Source organism: Mesoplodon mirus (genome assembly GCF_964341445.2).
Source record: "Mesoplodon mirus genome assembly, chromosome: 8".
Lineage (NCBI taxonomy): Eukaryota > Metazoa > Chordata > Mammalia > Artiodactyla > Ziphiidae > Mesoplodon > Mesoplodon mirus.
Window position 1 is genome coordinate 30458524 of NC_138984.1, and position 26104 is coordinate 30484627.

A 26104-nucleotide genomic window follows, 5' to 3' on the forward strand; every position below is an offset into this window, starting at 1 on the left:
TTGAGTGTTGTTCCTTCTTTTTTTTTTTAGAAAGGAAATATCTTGATACAAATTGAAATAAACATATAATAGCTGCTAATTCAGTTTCTATCCTAAACTGGGTATTCTTCCTAGATTTCTGTCAATGTTATTGACAATATGTGATTAAGGCCAAAACATTTTTAGTGCCAAGTAATGATGAAACAGAAAACAGAGGTACATTACGGTAGCAGCACAAACTTCCACTCGGTGTCCCTGAGTTTTCTGAAGCGTATCTTTGTCTGCAGAGATTTCAGGTCATGATTAACGATTTTAGACGCAGACCAACATAGTCACGTACAACCTTTTTTACTGTCTAAACCATGGGTGGTATCTACTTTTGAGCAGTTTAATAATCTGGTAGGTATTCTGTTGTGGCTGCTGCTTCCAAGATCTGTTCTTCAGTAGATATAACATTGCCCAGGAGACCCTAAAAAGGATGAAAGCTCTAGTTTTGACTGCTTATGTGGATGAAAATTATTCACAACATAAATTGAACAATTCAGATCTAGTAGCTATCTAGTCATATGCCCTACAAAAATAGAATTACAGAAGTCCTATGGCATCAAGGTTTCCAAATTAAGTGCCTACTTCTTCTTGCTAAAAAATTATTTGCATACATAGAAATCACTTTTTAAGGAAATTTAGGGATTTCTGCTCTGACCAAGGCTTTGAAACATTACATTGCTAATGGTGGTGATTCTTTCCCAGACTCTAGATAAAATTTGGAGAAAAGTGAGGAAAAGACCTAGACCTTTAACAAAAGCTGAAAATAGCTTTTTTAAAAAGTAAGAGAAATATAATGCTTTACAGTGTCTATTTTCTCACCACTCTTGGTCAGATATGGGGATAATAGTGGCCTTTGGGGGCTCGACATAGGGGTCCCCCAACTGCCTTCAGAAGGCAGGCATCTAACAAGGTGTGATCTCAATACAGATCAATATTTTTCAAAATATAAAACACACAACAAGTTTTAAAATCTGTACTTAAATCACCTCATTTTTCTCCTGAAGTTATACAGAGAAATCCCGTTATCTTTCTACTTTCCCTCTACCCCCCTCCATTGTGTACTGCTTTTAGTCTTAAACTGGTAGTAATCAATAGCTATACTTATTGAGCATGCTTTCTGTGCCGGGCACTGACCTAGCCACTTTCTGAGGATTTCCTTTTGTGATCATCATTAGCAACCCTATGAGTTAGAACTATTACTACTCTCATTTTACAAATGAGGGAACTGAGGCTTCAAGGTAGTAGGTGATTTGTCTAAGATTCCACAGCCAGGAAGAAATAGACTGGGATTTGAAGGCAGGCATTCTGATTCCAGAGGCGATAGACCACTTTATGGCCTGATATTTAAATTTTACCCATGTGTTCATTATCTTAAAGTCTTGCAAAGAAATTAAGCCTGAAAGTTCCTCCCTGACCCAAGGTTAATCATTCACTCTGTTTTCCTCCCCACAATCAACAGAGCCATACAGATTGTGCAAATCGGGACACAAACTTCTGGGTGGAGCATTAAAATCAACTGTTACGTAAGGTGGCGTTAACCTTTCAAATATGTGCTGTGTCCTCTTAAACTGTCCTAGTGAAGCCTGAGGATAGGACATGCAAATCAGCCTGCAAGTGCCTTTTATGAAAAGACCTTGATCCCAGCAGAGTGAAAATAGGTATCCTTTCACGTGCACTTGATTCAACTGTATTTTTTTCATAAAGAAAACATTTTCTCTTCCCCCACCCCATTGCCTTTAAAATGGAATAAAACATTTGTGTGCCTGAAATTAGCTATAGTTTTTCTATCCAGGGTTGGTTTTCAATGACAACTCAATAAAAAAAGTTATTGTGAAGGTTATCCTAGCTTAGCTAAGCTTCCTGAAAGCTTCTATTAATCTCCTAAATGAATGTCTTTCAAATAAGTCTCCCTCATCTCCATTCTAACTCTCACTGCCTGTGGCCCTTCCATCTTTGACTTCAATTGCGGCAATATCTCCCAAACTGCTACCAGATGATCTTTACAAAAACAAAAATTCAGCGATGCCACTCCCTGCTACAAACATTTTTATTTGCTCCCAGCTGACAATGGAATAAAATCCAAATGCTTACGTATGACCTTCAAAGGCCTTCATTACCAAAACACTCCCTTTTTTTGTTGTGTCTTTTCCAGCCAAACCAGAACACTTACATTTATCCTAATAAGCTAAAGAATATTGTCATTTGTCTTAAAGTATGGCATTAAGCAATAAATGACATGGGAGCTACAGATAGGCAAGATGCTTCTCTTATTCCACGTTAGGCTATGCCAGGCCTTGGGGTGGAAAGGTGCAATCCAACAATTACCTTTCTACCACCTCCCAACCCCAGGAACCATCAATATCACACTCAACCTTCAATTTCCATTTAAAACTCCCTTGTTTCTCTTGGGTGAATAAACAGGGAATCTTTATAAAATACTACTGTGCCCCAACACCTTCCAAGCAGAGATCGTTTTTCCAAAGGGTAGCAAAATATTCTGCGGGTGCCAAACATCTTGAGCACACACTGGGGTGTGCTATACAGTTTATATTTGATAGTTAGTGGAAAATATTGAGCAATGACCTCAAATAACTCCCCCCACCCTCACACACACACACACACACACACACACATGCTTTTCAACAAAATCTCTCTTCCCTAAGTAGATGGCTCTTGAAAAGTAAAGTTTGCTGACCATGTATGTTTGCCGGGTAATGGATCTGTGGTTTTCACCAAAGAGTTTCTCTCTCATGTCCATTGATTCTTTCTACTCATTCCTGTCATTCAATCAGAAGCAGAGTACAGGTTCCCTCAAGTGCCCCTGTTCTTTTCACGGGAGATGCATTTTACAGGAGATACATTCTTGAGTTCTTTTTTATCAGGGTGTATGGGGAACTCTACAAAGGCAATCCACGTAGACAACTGTCAGCAACACCAAATCCTTCTCTCTGATCAAAGCAGGTAAGAGCCTAAATTCTCTTAAGGTTCTGTTAGGTATACATTTCTGCAATGGTCCATGAAAACCCATCTAACTCAACGATATGGAACTAAATTGAACCTCTCTGCATTCACCAAATGTTTCTGCCAGAAAGAATCTTTGTGTTTTGTCAAGGTGGATAAACAAAATGTTTCCCTCTACAGCCAAGCCTCATTTAAAACCACATTTAAAAGTTTAATGATACACATTTCTACCAGACGTCCTTTCCCCAAATCATCTGGATTTTATAGACTATTTATCACTATTCTTTCTGCCAGAACTCTTTGTTGTGAAATCTGTTTATTCAGAAGAGAGTTTCAGCTTTACCATCTATTAAATCTGCATAGATAAGAAACCAGTTTGTTTAATTCAATAAACAGTTCTGTGCTCCAGAACTAGATATTTGTCACTTGAGTATGGAAGTAAATGTAACCCAGGAATGTGATAACTTGGTTCCTCACAGCAGCTGAATCCCTGTAGTAAATATGCCTCTTCACATTCTTTGGAAACCAAACCACAAACTTGAGGGGTGCTTCTCTGAACTTTGCTCCACACCAAGCATTTTTCACACATTTCTAATGGACTTGGGTGGACCTGTTTATATTCATGTCCACAATGCAGCTTGGCACTCACTTCAGTGGCTACTCTAAAGATTTAAGATCATATAGATAGCTTCTTTTATTCCTTAAAAACACCAAATGGCGCATGACGCCGGTGCTGCGGGAGGGACCGGAGGCCCTGGAGGCCCCGGGGGCCCTGGCATGGGAGGCCGTGGTGGCTTCCGCGGAGGCTTTGGCAGCGGCGTCCGGGGCCAGGGCCGGGGTCGTGGTCGGGGCCGGGGCCAAGGCCGCGGAGCTCGCGGAGGCAAGGCCGAGGACAAGGAGTGGCTCCCCGTCACCAAGCTGGGCCGCTTGGTCAAGGACATGAAGATCAAGTCCCTGGAGGAGATCTATCTCTTTTCTTTGCCCATCAAGGAATCTGAGATCATTGACTTTTTCTTGGGGGCATCTCTCAAGGACGAGGTTTTGAAGATCATGCCTGTGCAAAAGCAGACCCGTGCTGGCCAGCAGACCAGGTTCAAGGCGTTTGTTGCCATCGGGGATTACAACGGACATGTTGGTTTGGGTGTGAAGTGCTCTAAGGAGGTAGCCACTGCCATCCGTGGGGCCATCATTCTGGCCAAGCTCTCCATCGTCCCCGTGCGACGAGGCTACTGGGGGAACAAGATCGGCAAGCCCCATACCGCCCCTTGCAAGGTGACTGGCCGCTGTGGCTCCGTGCTGGTGCGTCTCATCCCTGCCCCCAGGGGCACTGGCATCGTCTCAGCCCCTGTGCCCAAGAAGCTATTGATGATGGCTGGAATTGACGACTGCTACACCTCTGCCAGGGGCTGTACTGCCACGCTGAGCAACTTCGCCAAGGCCACTTTTGATGCCATTTCCAAGACCTACAGTTATCTCACTCCTGATCTCTGGAAAGAGACGGTGTTCACCAAGTCTCCGTATCAGGAATTCACTGACCATCTTGTAAAGACCCACACCAGAGTTTCCGTGCAGAGGACCCAGGCTCCAGCTGTAGCCACCACATAGTTTTGTATAAGAAAAATAAAGTGAATGAAGCTAAAAAAAAAAAAGATCATATAGATCTTTATTAGTCTTTATTTCAGTCAGAATTATTTATTTGCCTTTCAGCAACACATATGTTTTAAGACAAATACAGTAGCTATTTCCTCTTTTCAGTCAAGTCTAAAGCCTCATTCTGGCATTGTTACTGTGCTCTTCTAAACTGAGAAAAAAATATGACATCTCAATGGAAAGTCACTGCCAGCCAAAACAGTTTGACTCTTCCTATTTAATAAATGACAGTGTTTCCTTTAAACCTGGATTTAAAGACCTAGGTCCGCCTGCTACCCATCTTCACTTCTGGTTACTGCCTAGCAAGGTTTTTTCTATTACCCAGATATCCCTCTAGTTTCACCTCTGCGTCTCTGGGAGATTGGGATTGACATATATACACTAATATGTATAAAATGGATAACTAATAAGAACCTGCTGTATAAAAAATAAAATAAAAAAATAAAATAAAATATGAAAAAAAGTTGTGTATATATATATATGTATATGCATATGTATATACCTGTGTACGTATATATATAGCCACATGGTGAAACTGAGGGCAAATTTCCCCATATTTTCTTTCTGCACCTCTTTTTGCTCTTTCTCTCTTATCTCATTAAGAATAAACAGATCAGGGGCTTCCCTGGTGGCGCAGTGGTTGAGAGTCCGCCTGCCGATGCAGCGGACACAGGTTTGTGCTCCGGTCCGGGAAGATCCCACATGCCGCGGAGCGGCTGGGCCCATGAGCCATGGCCACTGGGCCTGCACGTCCGGAGCCTGTGCTCCGCAACGGGAGAGGCCGCAGTGGTGAGAGGCCCGCGTACCGCAAAAAAAAAAAAAAAAAAAGAATAAACAGATCAGTATAACACATCATGACGGATGATACAGCAAAACATCAGTTTTTAAAAGTTTAAAAATACATGTTCTTAAATGTAGGTCCTTAAATTTAAATTGGCAGAAATGCCCAAGGCAGTAACCTTTCTTTGCAGACCACATTTTTACTTTGAGATTGCAGATATTATCTTGAGATTGCATTATCACACTTCATTTGCACCCTCATATGTGTATAGTTTTATTTTTTTCAATAATTTGATTTCTTTTTTTAAATAAATTTATTTATTTTATTTATTTTTGGCTGCGTTGGGTCTTGGTTGCTGCACGCAGGCTTTCTCTAGTTGCAGCAAGCGAGGGCTACTCTTCTTTGCAGTGCTCAAGCCTCTCATTGCAGTGGTTTCTCTTGTTGCGGAGCACAGGCTCTAGGCATGCGGGCTTCAGTAGTTGTGGCTTGTGGGCTCTAGAGCACAGGGTCAGTAGTTGTGGCGCACGGGCTTAGTTGCTCCACAGCATGTGGGATCTTCCCGGACCAGGGCTTGAACCCACGTGTCCTGCATTGGCAGGTGGATTCTTAACCACTGCGCCACCAGGGAAGCCCAATAATTTTATTTCTTACTATATGCAAGGCATAGTGTTAGCAAAGACTTCAAATTCAAGTACTGAGAGCATCCTGGAAAGTGTCATAAATGAGTGATTTGGAAGTGGTGGTGACCATGGCAAGTCAGAGTACATACCTTGTCTGGAGAGGAATGCAAATGCTGTTACAGAAAATACAGGCCCATTATTACCAGATGACACAAATTATCAAAAGAAGCTAAAAATTGCAATATTTTTGTGAAGTCTATTAATGTTTAATATTAGCATCTACACCAAACATCTTTAACACTTTTTCAACCACAGACACACAGACCAACACACAGACTAACAGTCTGCAACCTCTATAAAACACAGTTGGTTGGTAGTGGGATAGAGCAGACCAGGCTAAGCCAGGACTCCGAGATGAAGGTGCCCACGGGAAAAGAGCAGATTCAGCAGCAAGAGATAGAAGAAAGGAGTTCAGACTGAGCTCAGTGTGTGTAGATCAGGGTTTCTTAACTTTGGCATCCTTGACTTTTGGGGCAAGGTAATTCTTTGTTGTGGGGAGCTGTCTATTACAGGGTGCTTAGCAGCATCCCTGGCCTCTACTCACTAGATACCAGTAGCATTTCCCCCCGCATCCTTCATCCCCTGTTGTGACAATCAACAATGTCTCTAGACATTGTCAAATATTCCCCTGGGAGGCAAAATTGTCCCTGGTTGAGTACCGCTGGTACAGATGTTGGTGGTAATAAGGGATGAGCATTAGTGTCAGAGCAATGCCTCCTGGGGTGGTAAGTCAGTAAGTAGTCTAACCGGTGTGGGAGAGAAGCATGGATCCTCCCAGAGAGCAAAGGAGCCGAGTCACGGAAATGTGGTAACAGAGGTCAGTGTCCTCCAGAGGACCTAAGGTGTAGCAATCCAGAACTGGAACCTGGGAGCAAGGACTAGGAACGAGGCAATAACCCAGTTCCCAAATCAGAGAATGAAGTAGAAAGAGAACCATGGATCCGGATGACTGCCAGGTTATACTTTGAACAAGGAACATATTTGAGTTCAAGTCTGGGGCAGAGCAGAGCTTACAGGTAGGAGTTGAAAGGCCCAAGCTGTGGGACTTAGAGCAATGATGAGGCGGGGACATAGGGATCTAATGAGAGGTGGCAGAAGACAGGGTGAGGGTCATTTATCAGGGAGTTTACTCACCATTCCTCCTGAGAACCAGCTTTGTTACAGCTCCAAGGAATAGCTCTGGTTCTAGGTTATGACCCATTTCTTTGCCTTTCTTATCATGGTCCTCCATAGTAACTCTAACAGAAACCCAGTAAGGTGAGGAACTTGTACATAGCATCTTTTTTCCTGGAGAAAAAAAGAGATGTCTCAACTCTTAGAGTCAATCTCTTATAGCAATTTGGAGAAGGTTAAAATGAGGATCTATGGAGAGGCCCCGAGTAGCATTAAATCTTATGGTTGCCTTGCTGGGACAAAGAGGCAAGTCATTCTCAGAGGCCAAGTCAGAGTTTCTATTTCCATTTTATTTTTATTTATTTATTTATTTGTTTTTTGAGATTATGGAAGTCAATTTTTATTTTCTCCTTTTATACTTTTCTAACTTTTCTACAATGAACATTTACTATGTTTATACACAGAAGATAAAAACTAATATATATGTGTGTTGTTTATTCAATTCTTTAATTATAAGACAAGACAGAGATCACTTCTTCCAGAAAGCCTTCTCTGAATTTCTTCTTTTCGTTTTTTATTGTGGGAAAATATATGTAACATAAAATTTACCATTTTAACCATTTTAAATGTACACTTCTGTAGCATTAAATACGTTCACATCATTGTACAACCATCACCATTATCCACCTCCAGAACTTTTTCACCTTCTCCAACTGAAACTCTGTACCCATTAAACAATAAATCCCCATTTCCATTCTTCCCCTAGTCCCTAGCGACAACCATTCTACTTTTTGTCTCTATGAATCTGAATAGTTATGCATACAAGAACAATCATACGTTTGTCCTTTTGTTCCTGTCTTATTTAATGTATAGCCTCCTCCTGTACTTTTGAAAAGCTCAGAGTCTTCAAAGAGTTTGCCTTCCCCAGAGGTCACAAATTTATAGCTGGGCTGAATACAGCCCACAAGTATTTCGTTTTAAAACAGTAGTTTAGGAGTTGGAAACTTTTCACATTAAAAATATAGATATTCAGGGCTTCCCTGGTGGCGCAGTGGTTGAGAGTCCGCCTGCTGACGCAGGGGACGCGGGTTCGTGCCCCGGTCCAGAAAGATCCCACATGCCGCGGAGCGGCTGGGCCCATGAGCCATGAGCCTGCGCATCCGGAGCCTGTGCTCCGCAACGGGAGAGGCCACAGCAGTGAGAGGCCCGCGTACCGCAAAAAATATATATATAGATATATAGATATATATAGATATTCAGCCATTTGTCAAAAACTCTGGCAACACTAAGCCCTCATTTCCCACATGGAAGCAGTTGGCTGGAACTGAGTAGCTGCTCTCCACTGAAAGCAAGTCCACTGCTCTTTGGTTTACCCAAATCCCATTGTCTCCCCAACTTGGACTGTTGCATCCATTAAAGTTACCTGCCCTTGGGACATTTATTTTTTTTTTTTTTTTTTTTTTTTTTTTTTTATCATTGAAACAGAATGTTTATTGAGGTGTAGATATATACACAAATCTTAAGTGTACAAATCAAGGATTTTTACATCTATATGTAAATATAGATACATGTATATATATACTATATATATAATATTTTCAACACTCCAGAGGGATCCCTCATCCTGCTTTCTAGGTTCATACCTACACTGTTCCTCTCTCACCCCAAGATCAGGTAACCAATAGTCTGACTTTTTTTTTTTTTTTTTTTTTTTTTTTTTTTTTTTTTTTTTTTTTTTCTTTTCTTTTATTTTTTTGCTTTATAACAAATTTAATCAGTTATACATATACATATGTTTCCATATCCCCTCCCTTTTGCGTCTCCCTCCCACCCTCCCTATCCCACCCCTCCAGGCAGTCACAAAGTACCGAGCTGATCTCCCTGTGCTATGCGGCTGCTTCCCACTAGCTATCTACCTCACGTTTGGTAGTGTATATATGTCCATGCCGCTCTTTCACTTTGTCACAGCTTACCCTTCCCCCTCCCCATATCCTCAAGTCCATTCTCTAGTAGGTCTGTGTCTTTATTCCTGTCTTACCCCTATGTTCTTCATGACATTTTTTTTCTTAAATTCCATATATAAGTGTTAGCATACAGTATTTGTCTTTCTCTTTCTGACTTACTTCACTCTGTATGACAGACTCTAGGTCTATCCACCTCATTACAAATAGCTCAATTTCATTTCTTTTTATGGCTGAGTAATATTCCATTGTATATATGTGCCACATCTTCTTTATCCATTCTTCCGATGATGGACACTTAGGTTGTTTCCATCTCCGGGCTATTGTAAATAGGGCTGCTATGAACATTTTGGTACATGTCTCTTTTTGAATTATGGTTTTCTCAGGGTATATGCCCAGTAGTGGGATTGCTGGGTCATATGGTAGTTCTATTTGTAATTTTTTAAGGAACCTCCATACCGTTCTCCATAGGGGCTGTACCAATTCACATTCCCACCAGCAGTGCAAGAGTGTTCCCTTTTTTCCACACCCTCTCCAGCATTTATTGTTTCTAGATTTTTTGATGATGGCCATTCTGACTGGTGTGAGATGATATCTCATTGTAGTTTTGATTTGCATTTCTCTAATGAGTAAAGATGTTGAGCATCCTTTCATGTGTTTGTTGGCAGTCTGTATATCTTCTGTGGAGAAATGTCTATTTAGGTCTTCTGCCCATTTTTGGATTGGGTTGTTTGTTTTTTTGTTATTGAGCTGCATGAGCTGCTTATAAATTTTGGAGATTAATCCTTTGTCAGTTGCTTCATTTGCAAATATTTTCTCCCATTCTGAGGGTTGTCTTTTGGTCTTGTTTATGGTTTCCTTTGCTGTGCAAAAGCTTTTAAGTTTCATTAGGTCCCATGTGTTTATTTTTGTCTTTATTTCCATTTCTCTAGGAGGTGGGTCAAAAAGGATCTTGCTGTGATTTATGTCATAGAGTGTTCTGCCTATGTTTTCCTCTAAGAGTTTGATAGTGTCTGGCCTTACATTTAGGTCTTTAATCCATTTTGAGCTTATTTTTGTGTATGGTGTTAGGGAGTGATCTAATCTCATACTTTTACATGTCCCTATCCAGTTTTCCCAGCACCACTTATTGAAGAGACTGTCCTTTCTCCACTGTACATTCCTGCCTCCTTTATCAAAGATAAGGTGACCATATGTCCGTGCATTTAACTCTGGGCTTTCTATCCTGTTCCATTGATCTATCTTTCTGTTTTTGTGCCAGTACCATACTGTCTTGATTACTGTAGCTTTGTAGTATAGTCTGAAGTCAGGGAGCCTGATTCCTCCAGCTCCATTTTTCGTTCTCAAGATTGCTTTGGCTATTCGGGGTCTTTTGTGTTTCCATACAAATTGTGAAATTTTTTGTTCTAGTTCTGTGAAAAATGCCAGTGGTAGTTTGATAGGGATTGCATTGAACCTGTAGATTGCTTTGGGTAGTAGAGTCATTTTCACAATGTTGATTCTTCCAATCCAAGAACATGGTACATCTCTCCATCTATTTGTATCATCTTTAATTTCTTTCATCAGTGTCTTATAATTTTCTGCATACAGGTCTTTTGTCTCCTTAGGTAGGTTTATTCCTAGATATTTTATTCTTTTTGTTGCAATGGTAAATGGGAGTGTTTTCTTGATTTCACTTTCAGATTTTTCATCATCAGTATATAGGAATGCCAGAGATTTCTGTGCATTAATTTTGTATCCTGCAACTTTACCAAATTCATTGATTAACTCTAGTAGTTTTCTGGTAGCATCTTTAGGATTCTCTATGTATAGTATCATGTCATCTGCAAAGAGTGACAGCTTTACTTCTTCTTTTCCAATTTGGATTCCTTTTATTTCCTTTTCTTCTCTGATTGCTGTGGCTAAAACTTCCAAAACTAGGTTGAATAAGAGTGGTGAAAGTGGGCAACCTTGTCTAGTTCCTGATCTTAGTGGAAATGGTTTCAGTTTTTCACCATTGAGGACGATGCTGGCTGTGGGTTTGTCATATATGGCCTTTATTATGTTGAGGAAAGTTCCCTCTATGCCTACTTTCTGCAGGGTTTTTATCATAAATGGGTGTTGAATTTTGTCGAAAGCTTTCTCTGCATCTATTGAGATGATCATATGGTTTTTCTCCTTCAGTTTGTTAATATGGTGTATCACGTTGATTGATTTGCGTATATTGAAGAATCCTTGCATTCCTGGAATAAACCCCACTTGATCATGGTGTATGATCCTTTTAATGTGCTGTTGGATTCTGTTTGCTAGTATTTTGTTGAGGATTTTTGCATCTATGTTCATCAGTGATATTGGCCTGTAGTTTTCTTTCTTTGTGACATCCTTGCCTGGTTTTGGTATCAAGGTGATGGTGGCCTCGTAGAATGAGTTTGGGAGTGTTCCTCCCTCTGCTATATTTTGGAAGAGTTTCAGAAGGATAGGTGTTAGCTCTTCTCTAAATGTTTGATAGAATTCGCCTGTGAAGCCATCTGGTCCTGGGCTTTTGTTTGTTGGAAGATTTTTTATCACAGTTTCAATTTCAGTGCTTGTGATTGGTCTGTTCATATTTTCTATTTCTTCCTGAGTCAGTCTTGGCAGGTTGTGCATTTCTAAGAATTTGTCCATTTCTTCCAGGTTGTCCATTTTATTGGCATAGAGTTGCTTATAGTAATCTCTCATGATCTTTTGTATTTCTGTAGTGTCAGTTGTTACTTCTCCTTTTTCATTTCTAATTCTATTGATTTGAGTCTTCTCCCTTTTTTTCTTGATGAGTCTGGCTAATGGTTTATCAATTTTGTTTATCTTCTCAAAGAACCAGCTTTTAGTTTTATTGATCTTTGCTATCGTTTCCTTCCTTTCTTTTTCATTTATTTCTGATCTGATTTTTATGATTTCTTTCCTTCTGCTAACTTTGGGATGTTTTTGTTCTTCTTTCTCTAATTGCTTTAGGTGCAAGGTTAGGTTGTTTATTCGAGATGTTTCCTGTTTCTTAAGGTGGGATTGTATTGCTATAAACTTCCCTCTTAGAACTGCTTTTGCTGCATCCCATAGGTTTTGGGTCGTCGTGTCTCCATTGTCATTTGTTTCTAGGTATTTTTTAATTTCCTCTTTGATTTCTTCAGTGATCACTTCGTTATTAAGTAGTGTATTGTTTAGCCTCCATGTGTTTGTATTTTTTACAGCTCTTTTCCTGTAATTGATATCTAGTCTCATAGCATTGTGGTCGGAAAAGATACTTGATACAATTTCAATTTTCTTAAATTTACCAAGGCTTGATTTGTGACCCAAGATATGATCTATCCTGGAGAATGTTCCATGAGCACTTGAGAAAAATGTGTATTCTGTTGTTTTTGGATGGAATGTCCTATAAATGTCAATTAAGTCCATCTTGTTTAATGTATCATTTAAAGCTTGTGTTTCCTTATTTATTTTCATTTTGGATGATCTGTCCATTGGTGAAAGTGGGGTGTTAAAGTCCCCTACTATGAGTGTGTTACTGTCGATTTCTCCTTTTATGGATGTTAGTATTTGCCTTATGTATTGAGGTGCTCCTATGTTTGGTGCATAAATATTTACAATTGTTATATCTTCTTCTTGGATCGATCCCTTGATCATTATGTAGTGTCCTTCTTTGTCTCTTCTAGTAGTCCTTATTTTAAAGTCTATTTTGTCTGATATGAGAATTGCTACTCCAGCTTTCTTTTGGTTTCCATTTGCATGGAATATCTTTTTCCATCCCCTTACTTTCAGTCTGTATGTGTCTCTAGGTCTGAAGTGGGTCTCTTGTAGACAGCATATAGATGGGTCTTGTTTTTGTATCCATTCAGCCACTCTGTGTCTTTTGGTGGGAGCATTTAGTCCATTTACATTTAAGGTAATTATCGATATGTATGTTCCTATTCCCATTTTCTTAATTGTTTTGGGTTCATTATTGTAGGTCTTTTACTTCTGTTGTGTTTCTTGCCTAGAGAAGTTCCTTTAGCATTTGTTGTAAAGCTGGTTTGGTGGTGCTGAACTCTCTCAGCTTTTGCTTGTCTGTAAACGTTTTAATTTCTCCATCAAATCTGAATGAGATCCTTGCTGGGTAGAGTAATCTTGGTTGCAGGTTTTTCTCCTTCATCACTTTAAGTATGTCCTGCCACTCCCTTCTGGCTTGTAGAGTTTCTGCTGAGAGATCAGCTGTTATCCTGATGGGGATTCCCTTGTGTGTTATTTGTTGTTTTTGCCTTGCTGCTTTTAATAGGATTTCTTTGTGTTTAATTTTTGACAGTTTGATTAATATGTGTCTTGGCGTATTTCTCCTTGGATTTATTCTGTATGGGACTCTCTGTGCCTCCTGGACTTGATTAACTATTTCTTTTCCCATATTAGGGAAGTTTTCAACTATAATCTCTTCAAATATTTTCTCAGTCCCTTTCTTTTTCTCTTCTTCTTCTGGAACCCCTATAATTCGAATGTTGGTGCGTTTAATGTTGTCCCAGAGGTCTCTGAGACTGTCCTCTGTTCTTTTCATTCTTTTTTCTTTATTTTGCTCTGCAGCAGTTATTTCCACTATTTTATCTTCCACCTCACTTATCCGTTCTTCTGCCTCAGTTATTCTGCTATTGATCCCATCTAGGGTATTTTTTATTTCATGTATTGTGTTTTTAATCGATGTTTGATTCATCTTTAGTTCTTCTAGGTCCTTGTTAACTGTTTCTTGCATTTTGTCTATTCTATTTCCAAGATTTTGGATCTGGGAAATAGAATCTTGGATCATCTTTACCATCATTATTCTGAATTCTTTTTCAGGTAGAGTGCCTATTACCTCTTCATTTGTTAGGTCTGGTGGGTTTTTATCTTGCTCCTTCTCCTGCTGTGTGTTTTTCTGTCTTCTCATTTTGCTTATGTTACTGTGTTTGGGGTCTCCTTTTTGCAGGCTGCAGGTTCGTAGTTCCTGTTGTTTTTGGTGTCTGTCCCCAGTGGCTAAGGTTGGTTTAGTGGGTTGTGTAGGCTTCCTGGTGGAGGGGACTAGTGCCTGTGTTCTGGTGGATGAGGCTGGATCTTGTCTTTCTGGTGGGCAGGTCCACGTCTGGTGGTGTGTTTTGGGGTGTCTGTGGACTTTTTATGATTTTAGGCCACCTCTCTGCTAATGGGTGGCGTTGTGTTCCTGTCTTGCTAGTTGTTTGGCTCAGGGTGTCCAGCACTGTAGCCTGCTGGTCGTTGAGTGAAGCTGGGTGCTGGTGTTGAGATGGAGATCTCTGGAAGATTTTCGCCGTTTGATATTATGTGGAGCTGGGAGGTCTCTTGTGGACCAGTGTCCTGAAGTTGGCTCTCCCACCTCAGAGGCACAGCACTGACTCCGGGCTCCTCAATTTGGGATGATGTGTTGTCTATTCATGTATTCCGCAGATGCAGGGTACATCAAGTTGATTGTGGAGCTTTAATCCGCTGCTTCTGAGGCTGCTGGGAGAGGTTTCCCTTTCTCTTCTTTGTTCTCACAGCTCCTGGGTCTCAGCTTTGGATTTGGCCCCGCCTCTGCGTGTAGGTCGCTGGAGGGCGTCTGTTCTTCGCTCAGATAGGACAGGGTTAAAGGAGAAGCCTCTTCGGGGACTCTGGCTCACTCAGGCCGGGCGGGAGGGAGGGGCACGGAGTGCGGGGCAAGCCTGCAGCGGCAGAGGTCGGCGTGACGTTGCACCAGCCCGAGGCGCGCCGTGCGTTCTCCCAGGGAAGCCGCCCCTGGATCCCGGGACCCCGGCAGTGGCGGGCTGCACAGGCTCCCGGAAGGGCGGTGTGGGCAGTGACCTGCGCTCGCACACAGGCTTCTTGGCGGCGGCAGCAGCAGCCCCAGCGTCCCACGCCTGTCACTGGGCTCCGCGCTTTCAGTCGCGACTCGCGCCCGTCCGTGGAGCCCCTTTAAGCAGCGCTCTTAATCCCCTCTCCTAGCGCACCAGGAAACCAAGAGGGGAGAAAAAGTCTCTTGCCTCTTCGGCAGCTCCAGAGTTTTCCCGGACTCCCTCCCGGCTAGCTGTGGCACATTAGCCCCCTTCAGGCTGAGTTCTAGCCGCCAGCCCCAGTCCTCTCCCTGCGCTCTGACCGAAGCCCGAGCCTCAGCTTCCAGCGCTGCGCGCCCCGGCGGGCGAGCAGACAAGCCTTTCGGGCTGGTGAGTGCCGCTCGGCACCGATCCTCTGTGTGCGGATCTCTCCGCTTTGCCCTACCCAGGTATGTGGGGAGTTTCTTGCCTTTTGGGAGGTCTGGGGTCTTCTGCCAGCGTTCAGTAGGTGTTCTGTAGGAGTTGTTCCACGTGTAGCTGTATTTCTGGTGTATCCGTGGGGAGGAAGGTGATCTCCGCGTCTTACTCTTCCGCCATCTTACCCGGAAGTGGCCTGGGACATTTAAATTATGAAACAAAGGGCAGAGGTTGTTCAACTCTGCCCAAATAACATAGGTCTATTACAACTCTAGATCTGCCCCTCATTTCCTTACAAAGCAGGAGTCTTACCAGACCACCGTAATCAATTGAATCAATTGCAAAAACTCTCTCACATTCTGTTTTGATGGCTAAAAAGGATGTTCATTAAATGACTCCCTGACTCCTGCTGGGGTAAAAGAGATCCTCCTTACAAAGCCAGCTTTTTCCTCTTTCTGCTCTCCCTAAGGGAAGCTCCCCTCTCTTTCTTCTGGAAGCCATGACAATTGTTAGGAATAGTTCTCACCTCAAGGGTTTCTTATAACATCTTTCACAGGAGGTGAGCACTGACAAGTCTCCACCACAGTGCTTAAAGTCAAGGCCTAGAGAAGCTATATTAGTTAGGATACAGGTTCAGCTGCTTTAAAAGAATAGTGGGGGAACTATTTTCTCACTTAGTAATCCAGAAAGAGGTGGTTCAGAGAAGTAGGGCAGCTCTGCTCCATGAGGTCATCCAGGGACCCAAGCTTCTATCTGTGAACAATCATGTTTTCCTTATCCACCTGGTACACGATGGCTCATCACTGCATCCTCATTCAGCCAAGAAGAAGAAGAGAAAGAGGGTAGGGGAAGGCCCGAGACTCTGGCATAGAACAAAGAGGTCAAAACATCTTGTTGCATGTACAAGCCAAGAACTGCCAAAGTCTGCCAACAAACCACTGGAATCTAGACAAGAAGCATGGAACAAATTCTCACTGATAGCCCTCAGAAGGAAACAACCCTGCCTACACCTTGATTTCAGTTTTCTCCAGACTTTGAAACAATAACTTTGTTATTTTAAGCTATCCAGTTTAGAGTACTTTGTTACAGTAGCCCTGGGAAACGAATACAGTTAGTTAGTCTCTAGATATTTGGGTAGGTCTAAGTAAGGTTTGGAAATTCTACCTGGAGGTGCCTATAAACTATAAAGCAATATACAAACAAGGTACAATAATTAAGCAAGAATATGCCCTCAAGGGTTAACTGTCTCTAGCCAAGGACTTGGTAGGATAGTTGCTGAATTCTGCCTTACTTCTCACTTTTCTCCATCCCACCCCTCCCTCTCACCATCACCAGCACACAAAAACATCTACTCAAGTCCGAGGGGAATTCCTAGCTTATATTTGTTGTGAAGGATTCAGCTGGGCAGTATTCAGCTCCTCTTTTTTTTTTTTTTTTCTTGTATAATGCTGTAAAAAGCTGCATTTATTGCAATTTTTTTTCTTTTTTTTGAATTTTATTTATTTATTTTTTATACAGCCAGTTCTTATTAGTTATCCATTTTATACACATCAGTGTATATATGTCAATCCCAATCTCCCAATTCATCCCACCACCACCAGCATCACCCGCCGCTTTCCCCCCTTGGTGTCCATACGTTTGTTCTCTACTTCTGTGTCTCTATTTCTGCCCTGAAAACCAGTTCATCTGTACCATTTTTCTGGATTCCACATATATGTATTAATACACGATATTTGTTTTTCTCTTTCTGACTTACTTCACTCTCTATGACAGTCTCTAAGTCCATCCATGTCTCTACAAATGACCCAACTTTGTTCCTTTTTATGGCTGAGTAATATTCCATTGTATATATGTACCACATCTTCTTTATCCATTCTTCTGTCTATGGGCATTTAGGTTGCTTCCATGACCTAGCTATTGTAAATAGTGCTGCAATGAACATTGGGGTGCCTGTGTCTTTTTGAACTGTGGTTTTCTCTGGGTATATGGCCAGTAGTGGGGTTGCTGGGTCATATGGTAGTTCTATTTTTAGTTTTTTAAGGAACCTCCTTACTGTTCTCCATGGTGACTGTATCAATTTACATTCCCACCAACAGTGCAGGAGGGTTCCCTTTTCTCCACACAGTATTCAGCTCCTCTTGAAGACCTTTCTCCAAGCCTGAACTGGTCATTGCATCTAACCTACTCATCTGCTTTCTGGAAGATTAGGAATTTCTCTGGAACAAGGGTTTCTGTTTGAAGGGATTCTGTTCGGAAAAATCACTCATCCTCAAGGTACCTCCCCCTGCCCCAAGAGAAATGGGATGAGGGGTGGTTGGTACCCTTCAGCAGGCCCTGCGACCATTCTGGCCCAGCACAGTCAGCAATGACTTTGTAAGCTCCTGACTTGCTGAGGATAGTGGTTTTGTGTAATTAGAAGTCCTCCACTGGCTTTTCTTTGTTTGAGGAATCAAGTTCCATCTACTCACTGCTTAGGGTTTTGTAAGGTGATTTAGGGCCATTTGACTTCAGAATTGCTCATAGCCTAAAAGAATAGGTCATAGGCACCAGAAAGGTAAGGGTGTCTTAGTATACAGGCAGAAAACCAAGACAGGGCGTTGGAGGTTAGGCTGGAAAGGATTTGACACGGAGGGGGTTCAGCTATCAGAAGGAGTGAAGAGGGCAGAGTAAGGTCCCAGACCTGAAAGAAAAGGGTAGCAAGAAAGAAGCCAGTCTTGGACACATGAAGGAAAGGACTCAGTGACAAGGAACAAGTCTAGATCTTGAGGATAGAACTGTGGGTCAAGGCCAGAGAGATTCTGGCAATGAGAGTGTCTTAGGGGTGAACTCACAAACTCTCACCTGAGGCTTTAAAATTACATTTGGTTCTGAACAGGCTTTATAGCAGAGCCAATTATTTACTGAGCACATGTTGAGCACCTGTGAGACGTTAAGACCTGTACTAGGCACTGTGGGTTACAGTGAGATGACAGTATGAGATGACAGTCATTCTCAAGGAGTTCACAGTTTGGTAGGGCAGGAATTAAAGAGAAATCAATGACAGTATAGTGTATTAAGTACAATAAGAGAAGTATGGCAGAAGAGGGGAATGTCGTAGTTGTTAAGAGCCCAGGATCTGGGTTCAACAGATTTGAATTTAGATCTTGACTCTCCAATTATAGGTTGCGTGAAACTGGGAAAGCCACTAAGCTTCTTGAAGCTTCAGTATTTTTTCTTGGAGATGGAAATAACAATAGTACTTATCCACTTTATATGATTCTTTCAAGGGTCAAATTAGATCATACGTGCCTGGCATCTAGTAAATTCCCAATAGCATTGACTATTGTGTGTAATAATGGTTGTTATTATGTATTATAATAATCTGGGGGAAGGTAATGTCAGAAAATGTTTCCAAGAAAAGGTGGGATTTGAACTGAATGTTGAAAAATAAAGAGAAGTTAGCTGGGTCTGGGGTTGGGAGGATGCTAATGAAGTGCTTTTGTTTTTAACTATGCTCTGCTAGATTCCTCAAATGATTTTAGGTAGGATGATGACTTTAGTGAATTGAGTCTGAGCTGGCTGTGAGCAACACAAGATGTTCTGACCTCTTTGTTCTAACCCTACTATAATCTCAAATCTTACATATTTGCCCCATTAATGATTATAGCTCCATGAAATGAATAGAACTATTAGTCTTTTTTCTACTTGATTTTGAATACTACAGATACAAATAACACAAAATAAATTGATGAAGCTATATTTACACCCAGTAAACATTTTTGGTTGAAAAACTGACATTCAAGTCTTCTTAACACAGGAAACTGGACTTGATAGCAGGGAAGAAAAAAAAAGGCCACAAAAGAAAACTTACTTTGCATGAAATTATAATAGATAACATTTGGTATGGATAAAAATAAACAAAATAGGGGTGAGATAGGGAGTGTGGGAGGGAGACACAAGAGGGAGCAGATATGGGGATATATGTATATGTATAGCTGATTCACTTTGTTATACAGCAGAAACTAACACACCATTGTAAAGCAATTATACTCCAATAAAGATGTTAAAAAAATAAAGGGCTTCCCTGGTGGCGCAGTGGTTGAGAGTCCGCCTGCCGATGCAGGGGACACGGGTTCGTGCCCCAGTCCGGGAAGATCCCACATGCAGCGGAGTGGCTAGGCCCGTGGGCCATGGCCGCTGAGCCTGCGCGTCCAGAGCCTGTGCTCCACAACGGGAGAGGCCACAACAGTGAGAGGCCCGCGTACTGCAAAAAATTTAATAAATAAATAAATAAATAAAAATAAAATAAAACTGATTAATAAATCAAATCTTTGTTGTAATGTAGAAAAGAATTACTTTGAGTTAATTGAAAACAAGGAAATTTCAGGAAAATAAAAAATTTAAATAAAGCTTAACTGCACTCTATAAGAAATAATATAGAAATTAAGTGGTCATAGTCAAGTTCATTCCAAAGTATATCTTGTAGTTGAAAAGCCTTCCATATTGATATAATACTTTTTATTTTTTTTTATTTTTTTATAAATTTTTATTTATTTATTTATTGGCTGTGTTGGGTCTTCGTTTCTGTGCGAGGGCTTTCTCCAGTTGCGGAGAGCGGGGCCCACTCTTCATCGCGGTGCACGGGCCTCTCACTGTCGCGGCCTCTCCTGTTGCGGAGCACAGGCTCCAGATGCGCAGGCTCAGTAGTTGTGGCTCACGGGCTTAGTTGCTCCGCGGCATGTGGGATCTTCCCAGACCAGGGCTCGAACCCGTGTTCCCTGCATTGGCAGGCGGATTCTTAACCGCTGCGCCACCAGGGAAGCCCCCATATTGATATAATTCTGATGAACATATTTGAATTTATAAACCTAGAATCAAAACATCCATGGGTGCAAAACAGTGGGTCAAAATCTCCAGTGCTTGCCCATGACATCCAGGTGGATGAGCCAAAGAAGCAATTGGAACTCTGTCTAGATTTTAAGAAGTCAGGGTACAAATAAGGATTTTGAAGTCATCACCACATAAGTATTCATCTGTTTTCTTTTGCATCTTCCATAAAATAATAATGCCTGGTAAGAACTTAATAAATATTTGTTAAATGTTAGATTCTCTCTAGTCAGCCCTACAAGCATTATGAACATAGGAATTGTACCTATAGAGTCAATCATTTTAATTTAGCACTCACTGAATACTTTACAAAAATAAACTCTCACAGCTTTGAGAATTATAGCAAAACTTAGGTCCACTGAGACTTGGACATCTGGAGTGTTAATCACAAGTCCTACCAAGAAATATACTATTTCTCGTTCATAAGATGAAAAACATTTTTTTAACATATGATATTTCTTTAATGGTTTTAAGTCTATTCAGGTTTTGTTTCTGCTTGTGTCCATTTTGGAAGAGTACATTTTTTTCTAGGAAACATTTTGCCAAATATTTCAAATAAGTATTTTTTTCATAGCTTCCTCTCATTTAAAAAATCTCTACTTCTGTGGTTACGTCCCCCTTTTGGTCCTAAATTGTTATTAGTGTCTCTTAAGATAAAATATTTTTATCCTTATGTTCTGTATCATTCACTAAACATTTGTTCTTTTAAAAATTGTTTTCTTTCTTTTTAAATTTGCTTCCATAGATTTCTTCATTCTGCATTTAGCAAGGTCATGGAAGATCTAGAGGAAACATTATTTGAAGACTTTGAGAACTACTCCTATGCCCTGGAATATTACTCCCCAGAGACTGATTTGGAGGAGAAAGCACACCTAGGAGTCATTCACTGGGTCTCCCTCGTGTTATACTGTTTGGCATTTGTTCTGGGCATTCCAGGAAATGCCCTTGTCATTTGGTTTACAGGATTCAAGTGGAAGAAGACAGTCACCACTCTCTGGTTCCTCAATCTAGCCATCGCAGATTTCATTTTTCTTCTCTTCTTGCCCCTGTACATCTCCTATGTGGCCATGAATTTCCACTGGCCCTTTGGCATCTGGTTGTGCAAGGCCAATTCCTTCATTGCCCAGTTGAACATGTTTGCCAGTGTTTTCTTCCTGACGGTGATAAGCCTGGACCGCTATATCTACTTGATCCACCCTGTCTTATCTCATCGGTACCGGACCCTAAGGAACTCTCTGATTGTTATTATAGTTGTTTGGCTTTTGGCTTCACTAATGGGTGGTCCAGCCCTGTTTTTCCGGGACACTCTGGAGTTCAATAACCACACTCTTTGCTATAACAACTTCCACGAGCATGATCCTGACCTCACGTTGATGAGGCATCATATTCTGACCTGGGTGAAAGTTATTGTTGGGTACATCTTCCCTCTTCTAACAATGAGCATTTGCTACTTGTGCCTCATCTTCAAGGTGAAGAAGCGAAGCATCCTGATCTCCAGTAAGCACTTCTGGACCATCCTGGCTGTGGTCACTGCCTTTTTGATTTGCTGGACTCCTTATCACCTGTTTAGCATTTGGGAGCTCACGATTCACCACAATAGCTATTTCCACCAGGTGCTGCAGGCCGGAATCCCCCTCTCCACTGGCTTGGCATTCCTCAATAGTTGCTTGAACCCCATCCTTTATGTCCTAATTAGTAAGAAGTTCCAAGCACGCTTTCGGGCCTCAGTTGCCGAGATACTAAAATATACGCTGTGGGAAGTGAGCTGTTCTGGCACAGTAAGCGAACAGCTCAGGAACTCTGAAACCAAGAATCTGTGTCTCCTGGAAACAGCCCAGTGAATTCTTACTCTTGCACAAATCAGTATATGGCTTTTGTGTGGGTCCCCTGACAGGTGCTTTCGGATTGTTTGGGTCCAAGACATAGAGCTGACTGTATCTTTTTATTGTTTTTGGTCATTTTATTGGCATCATATTTTTCTATTGATATAAAACATAAGAAGGATCTTCAGGTTTTTTTCAGCAACTTAAATTATCTGTGTTATTCTTGCGAATTATACTGTAGTGGATTAACACTTTTTTCAATTTTAATGACTTTTTAAAAGTTCTAAATCTTAATATTAAATATATGACTAATTTCAAAAATATAAAAATATGTGTGCTTAAGCTCACTTTAATTTTGCACAAGTAACCTATTAGACCTAGTCTTAAAATACAACATATGTACTTAATTTCTTTATTTCATGTAATCTGTATATTGCATTTATGAATTAAAGTAATAGTTGGTTATAGTAGGTTAAAACTGTCCCAAAATCTAGTCGCTAAAAATAACAATTTATTATTATTATTATTATTATTATATCTCACAATTCTGAGGATCAGCAATTTAAACAAGGCACAGAAGGGAGGTTCGCCCCTCTGCTTCGCAATATCCAGAGCCTCAGCTGGGCCAGGATGACCCAACTGGCTGAGGTTTAGAACAGCTGGGGACTGGCTTCTCCCCATCCCCTTCCCTTCCTCTCCTTCCCCTCTCTCTCCTCCCCTTCCCTCCTCCCTTCTTCTCCTCTATCTTCTCCTCTCCTTTCTTCACATGGGTATTCCAGCATGGCACCTCAGGGTTAGCCAGACTTATATGACAATGTAGGGCTCTAAGAGACCAGGGTAGAAATTTCTACTCCTCTTAAAGGCTATGCCAGACACTGGCACAGTATCACTTCCACGGTACTCTATTGACCAAAGCAGTCATTGGCCAGCTCAGATTCAAAGGGAGGGGACATACACCCTACCCCTCAATGGGGTTATATGCCCATCTTTAATCCCCCATGATATCATTATAAACATTAATGTTTTTGGAAAATTCTGAGTATGTATATATGCAAATAAGTATAAGATTGCTATAAACATGAAACACTGACATCCAGATAGTAGATAGGCCAGCTCAATATCAGAATGATTTCAGGAAAATAAAGCATGTATGACGTATTGATATATTTCTACCTTCTATTCCTATATTTTTAAGACCAATAAAGTATACCTTTAAGTCAGTGACCCCTTCATGGTGCAAATCTGTTGCATTTAAGACCAATAGTATTTTGACTTCTATTCATTTATGCCTTTAGCAAATAGATGAATAAGAGTTATACAGAACCATGGTAGACAGATAACTGTGAGGGATGCCAAGATGCATAAGGTACTTATGGGGGTGAGATTAAGCTTGCATAAAAACAATCCTGAAACAAGGTAGACAGTAGTAAGTGCCGTAAGAGAGCCAAGACAAATGTAGACTGTTCAGAGGCAAGAGATGGCCTCCAGTGTGCAGGTCAAGAAACATTGGAAATCTATGTCCTTGCCGTTGGGGTTTCCTAAAGATCCTGCTCCTTTTCCATGTCTCCGTTTGTACCCTTTTATGAGTACAAACTCTGCTATTTACTGCAATTTTTAAAACATTTAATTTTCTATAATTTCTCGGTTTTATTTTGAAAGTCGGGAGGGGAGCTATGTTATTCCTTGAATCGGTATCCTTTTTTATTTCATCTCATAGTTTTTAGAAATGCTAATATCAGATCACTTATTGGCTCTGTTCTTTACTGTTAGCCCCATGCAACAATCAGATCTGGTTTGGAAATTATTCCAAGAAAAAAAATGTGTGGCATAGCTCAGCACATCCCAAGTTTCTTTCCTTCCCAAGATTCCTGGCTTCTGCCATACTCAGTATGGGTTAAGGGAAGACAAGGAGAGAAAGGCTCATTGTGAGTTTCCAGCCCTTTGTGCACCCTTGAACCCCACCCCTGCACCACCAGGGCTTGCAATATTCCACTCTGGTGTCCCCCTCAACCCTCAATGGACAGGCTCCCAGGATCAGGAGAAAAGCTGGAGGATCCAAGAAAAAAGAGAATTCTGTAGGTTCATCCCTAGTTTGGGCAAAGGGAGACACTCACTCTCAAGGCTGGGGGAGAAAGAGGAAGGCTGAGGAGCAGGAAGGAAGGGGATTAAGCAACCAGGGGCAAAAGTACATTACAGAGCTGGTGGTGGTCTGCAAGTTACATTTCAGGGCGGTGCTTCCTAAGCTTTGTGAGTTAGGAACCCGGGCAGAGCTGTTCGTTTTTCCCATGCTGCGGGCACAGTATCTAGGGCCTGTGAGCTTTCCAGAGGCCTATGAAAATATTTGAGATCCTGAAAAGTATCATTGGTTCTAGAATAGAAAAAGAAAACTTGAGGGTATTCCCTGGTGGTCCAGTGGTTAAGACTCTGAGCTTTCCATGCCAGGGGCCTGGGTTCGATCCCTGGTCGGGGAACTAAGATCCTGCAAGGCTCGCAGCATGGCCAATAAATAAATAAATAAATAATAACTTGAAAAGTCAGAATAAAAACTCTGAATTCATTTGAAAATCGATTGAAAGTTATGGGTCCTTTCCCCAGAAAAATGCTTTTAAATAAAATTTCAGGGGATCCTTGTACCCTAGGCTAAGAACTCCAGTTTTAGTGGCTTTTTAAATAGCTGATAGTGGGGCTGTGACTTACAGGAATCTATTAGTAGAAAGCAGCAACCAGGGCAGGAACTTTCCAGCAGAAACAGGAGTTAATTTTTTATTCTCAGCTTGAGGGAAGATCTAAAGTATAGCATAGGACCCAAGCTTGGACCCAGCATTGGAGACTCACCAGCCAGCTTCCTCCTCTGGCAGCTGGGATCTGGATAGTGCGGCTCTCCAGGGGTCTAATGACCCCTAATGAGCAGGATGAGTGACTGAAAGGACAGAGGGGCTGGAGGAGAGGAGGGCACTGGGGCAATCTGAGGAGGAAGCAAGGAAGCTCAATGCCTAGTTGGCAGGAGAATAAAGAATCTCAGGGCTCCCAGGGACTGGGGCATAAACCCAAGACAGACCTGGCTCCCTCTCGATGGAAGGAAGCTCTTCAAAACAGTGGGCAAGTTTCAGGGACTCCAGAGGCAGGGTATCTGGCTTTGCATTATGGCTCCAATATATCCTAGCTCTATGACCTTGGCTAAATTAATCCAAATTTCCAGACCTCAGTTTCCCCTATCTGCAAAATGGGATCACAATAGTAGTAATTGCCACATAGGGTTATTATGAAAATTAAATGAATTGACACAGGTAAAGCACTAAAAGTGGTGCTTAGCCCTATAAATACCTATTATTAATATAATATTACCTGGTATTATACTTATTCGGTGAAACTCTTGGCACCTTCTGATATAGTAATTACCTAGTAAATGTTAGATCCCTTCTTCCTCTTGAATGAACGTAAAAATCTCATAGGAAGAATAAGGGAACTTACACAAAGAACTTCAAAATTTTATTAAAAAATTCATAAAGTTTATTGGGAATTCCCTGGTGGTCCAGTGGTTAAGACTCTGTGCTCTCACTACCTAGGGCCTGGGTTCAATCCCTGGTCAGGGAACTAAGATCCCACAAGCCACGAGGTGTGGCCAAATAAATAATTTTCTAAAAAATTTGTTTTTAATTTACACAGTTTATAAATACTATAAAAGGATATGGGCTGAGAGGCTGAAAGGGGCAGGAAAAAGACTGAAAGCCTTCTTGAAAGAGGTAATTTAAATACATCTTGAAGAATGACTATAATTTTAACAAGTGCAGGTGAAAAAAGGCTATTTCAGGTAGGTGGCATAGCAAGAGCAAATGTTCAGAGGCTGGAAAACAGGCTGTATTCAGAAAAGAGAGACTAGTCCCATTTTATAGGGACAAAGTGAGGATAGAAGATTCCCAGGTTGGAATCAGGCTTGAATAGTAATTCATAGTTCTTCAATATTCTCACATATGAGCAGTAGTTCTTTAGGCGATGCATACGTAGAAGTGTACGGACAGTTGCCTTTGATTTTTACTTTACTAAAAGCTATTCA

General features: G+C 41.2%; 2 protein-coding genes across 2 annotated transcripts; both read left to right on the forward strand.

Annotated features, from left to right (window-relative positions):
- Positions 1-1523: 1523 nt before the first annotated feature.
- On the forward strand, positions 1524-22152 carry CMKLR2 (chemerin chemokine-like receptor 2). Its single transcript, XM_082629935.1, has 2 exons — positions 1524-1550; positions 20973-22152. Exon 2 carries the CDS (start codon positions 21001-21003, stop codon positions 22066-22068), a length of 1068 nt encoding a protein of 355 aa, XP_082486061.1. The 5' UTR covers positions 1524-1550; positions 20973-21000; the 3' UTR covers positions 22069-22152.
- On the forward strand, positions 3684-4637 carry LOC309809586 (small ribosomal subunit protein uS5-like). Its single transcript, XM_082630823.1, has one exon. It carries the CDS (start codon positions 3703-3705, stop codon positions 4591-4593), a length of 891 nt encoding a protein of 296 aa, XP_082486949.1. The 5' UTR covers positions 3684-3702; the 3' UTR covers positions 4594-4637.
- Positions 22153-26104: the final 3952 nt, after the last annotated feature.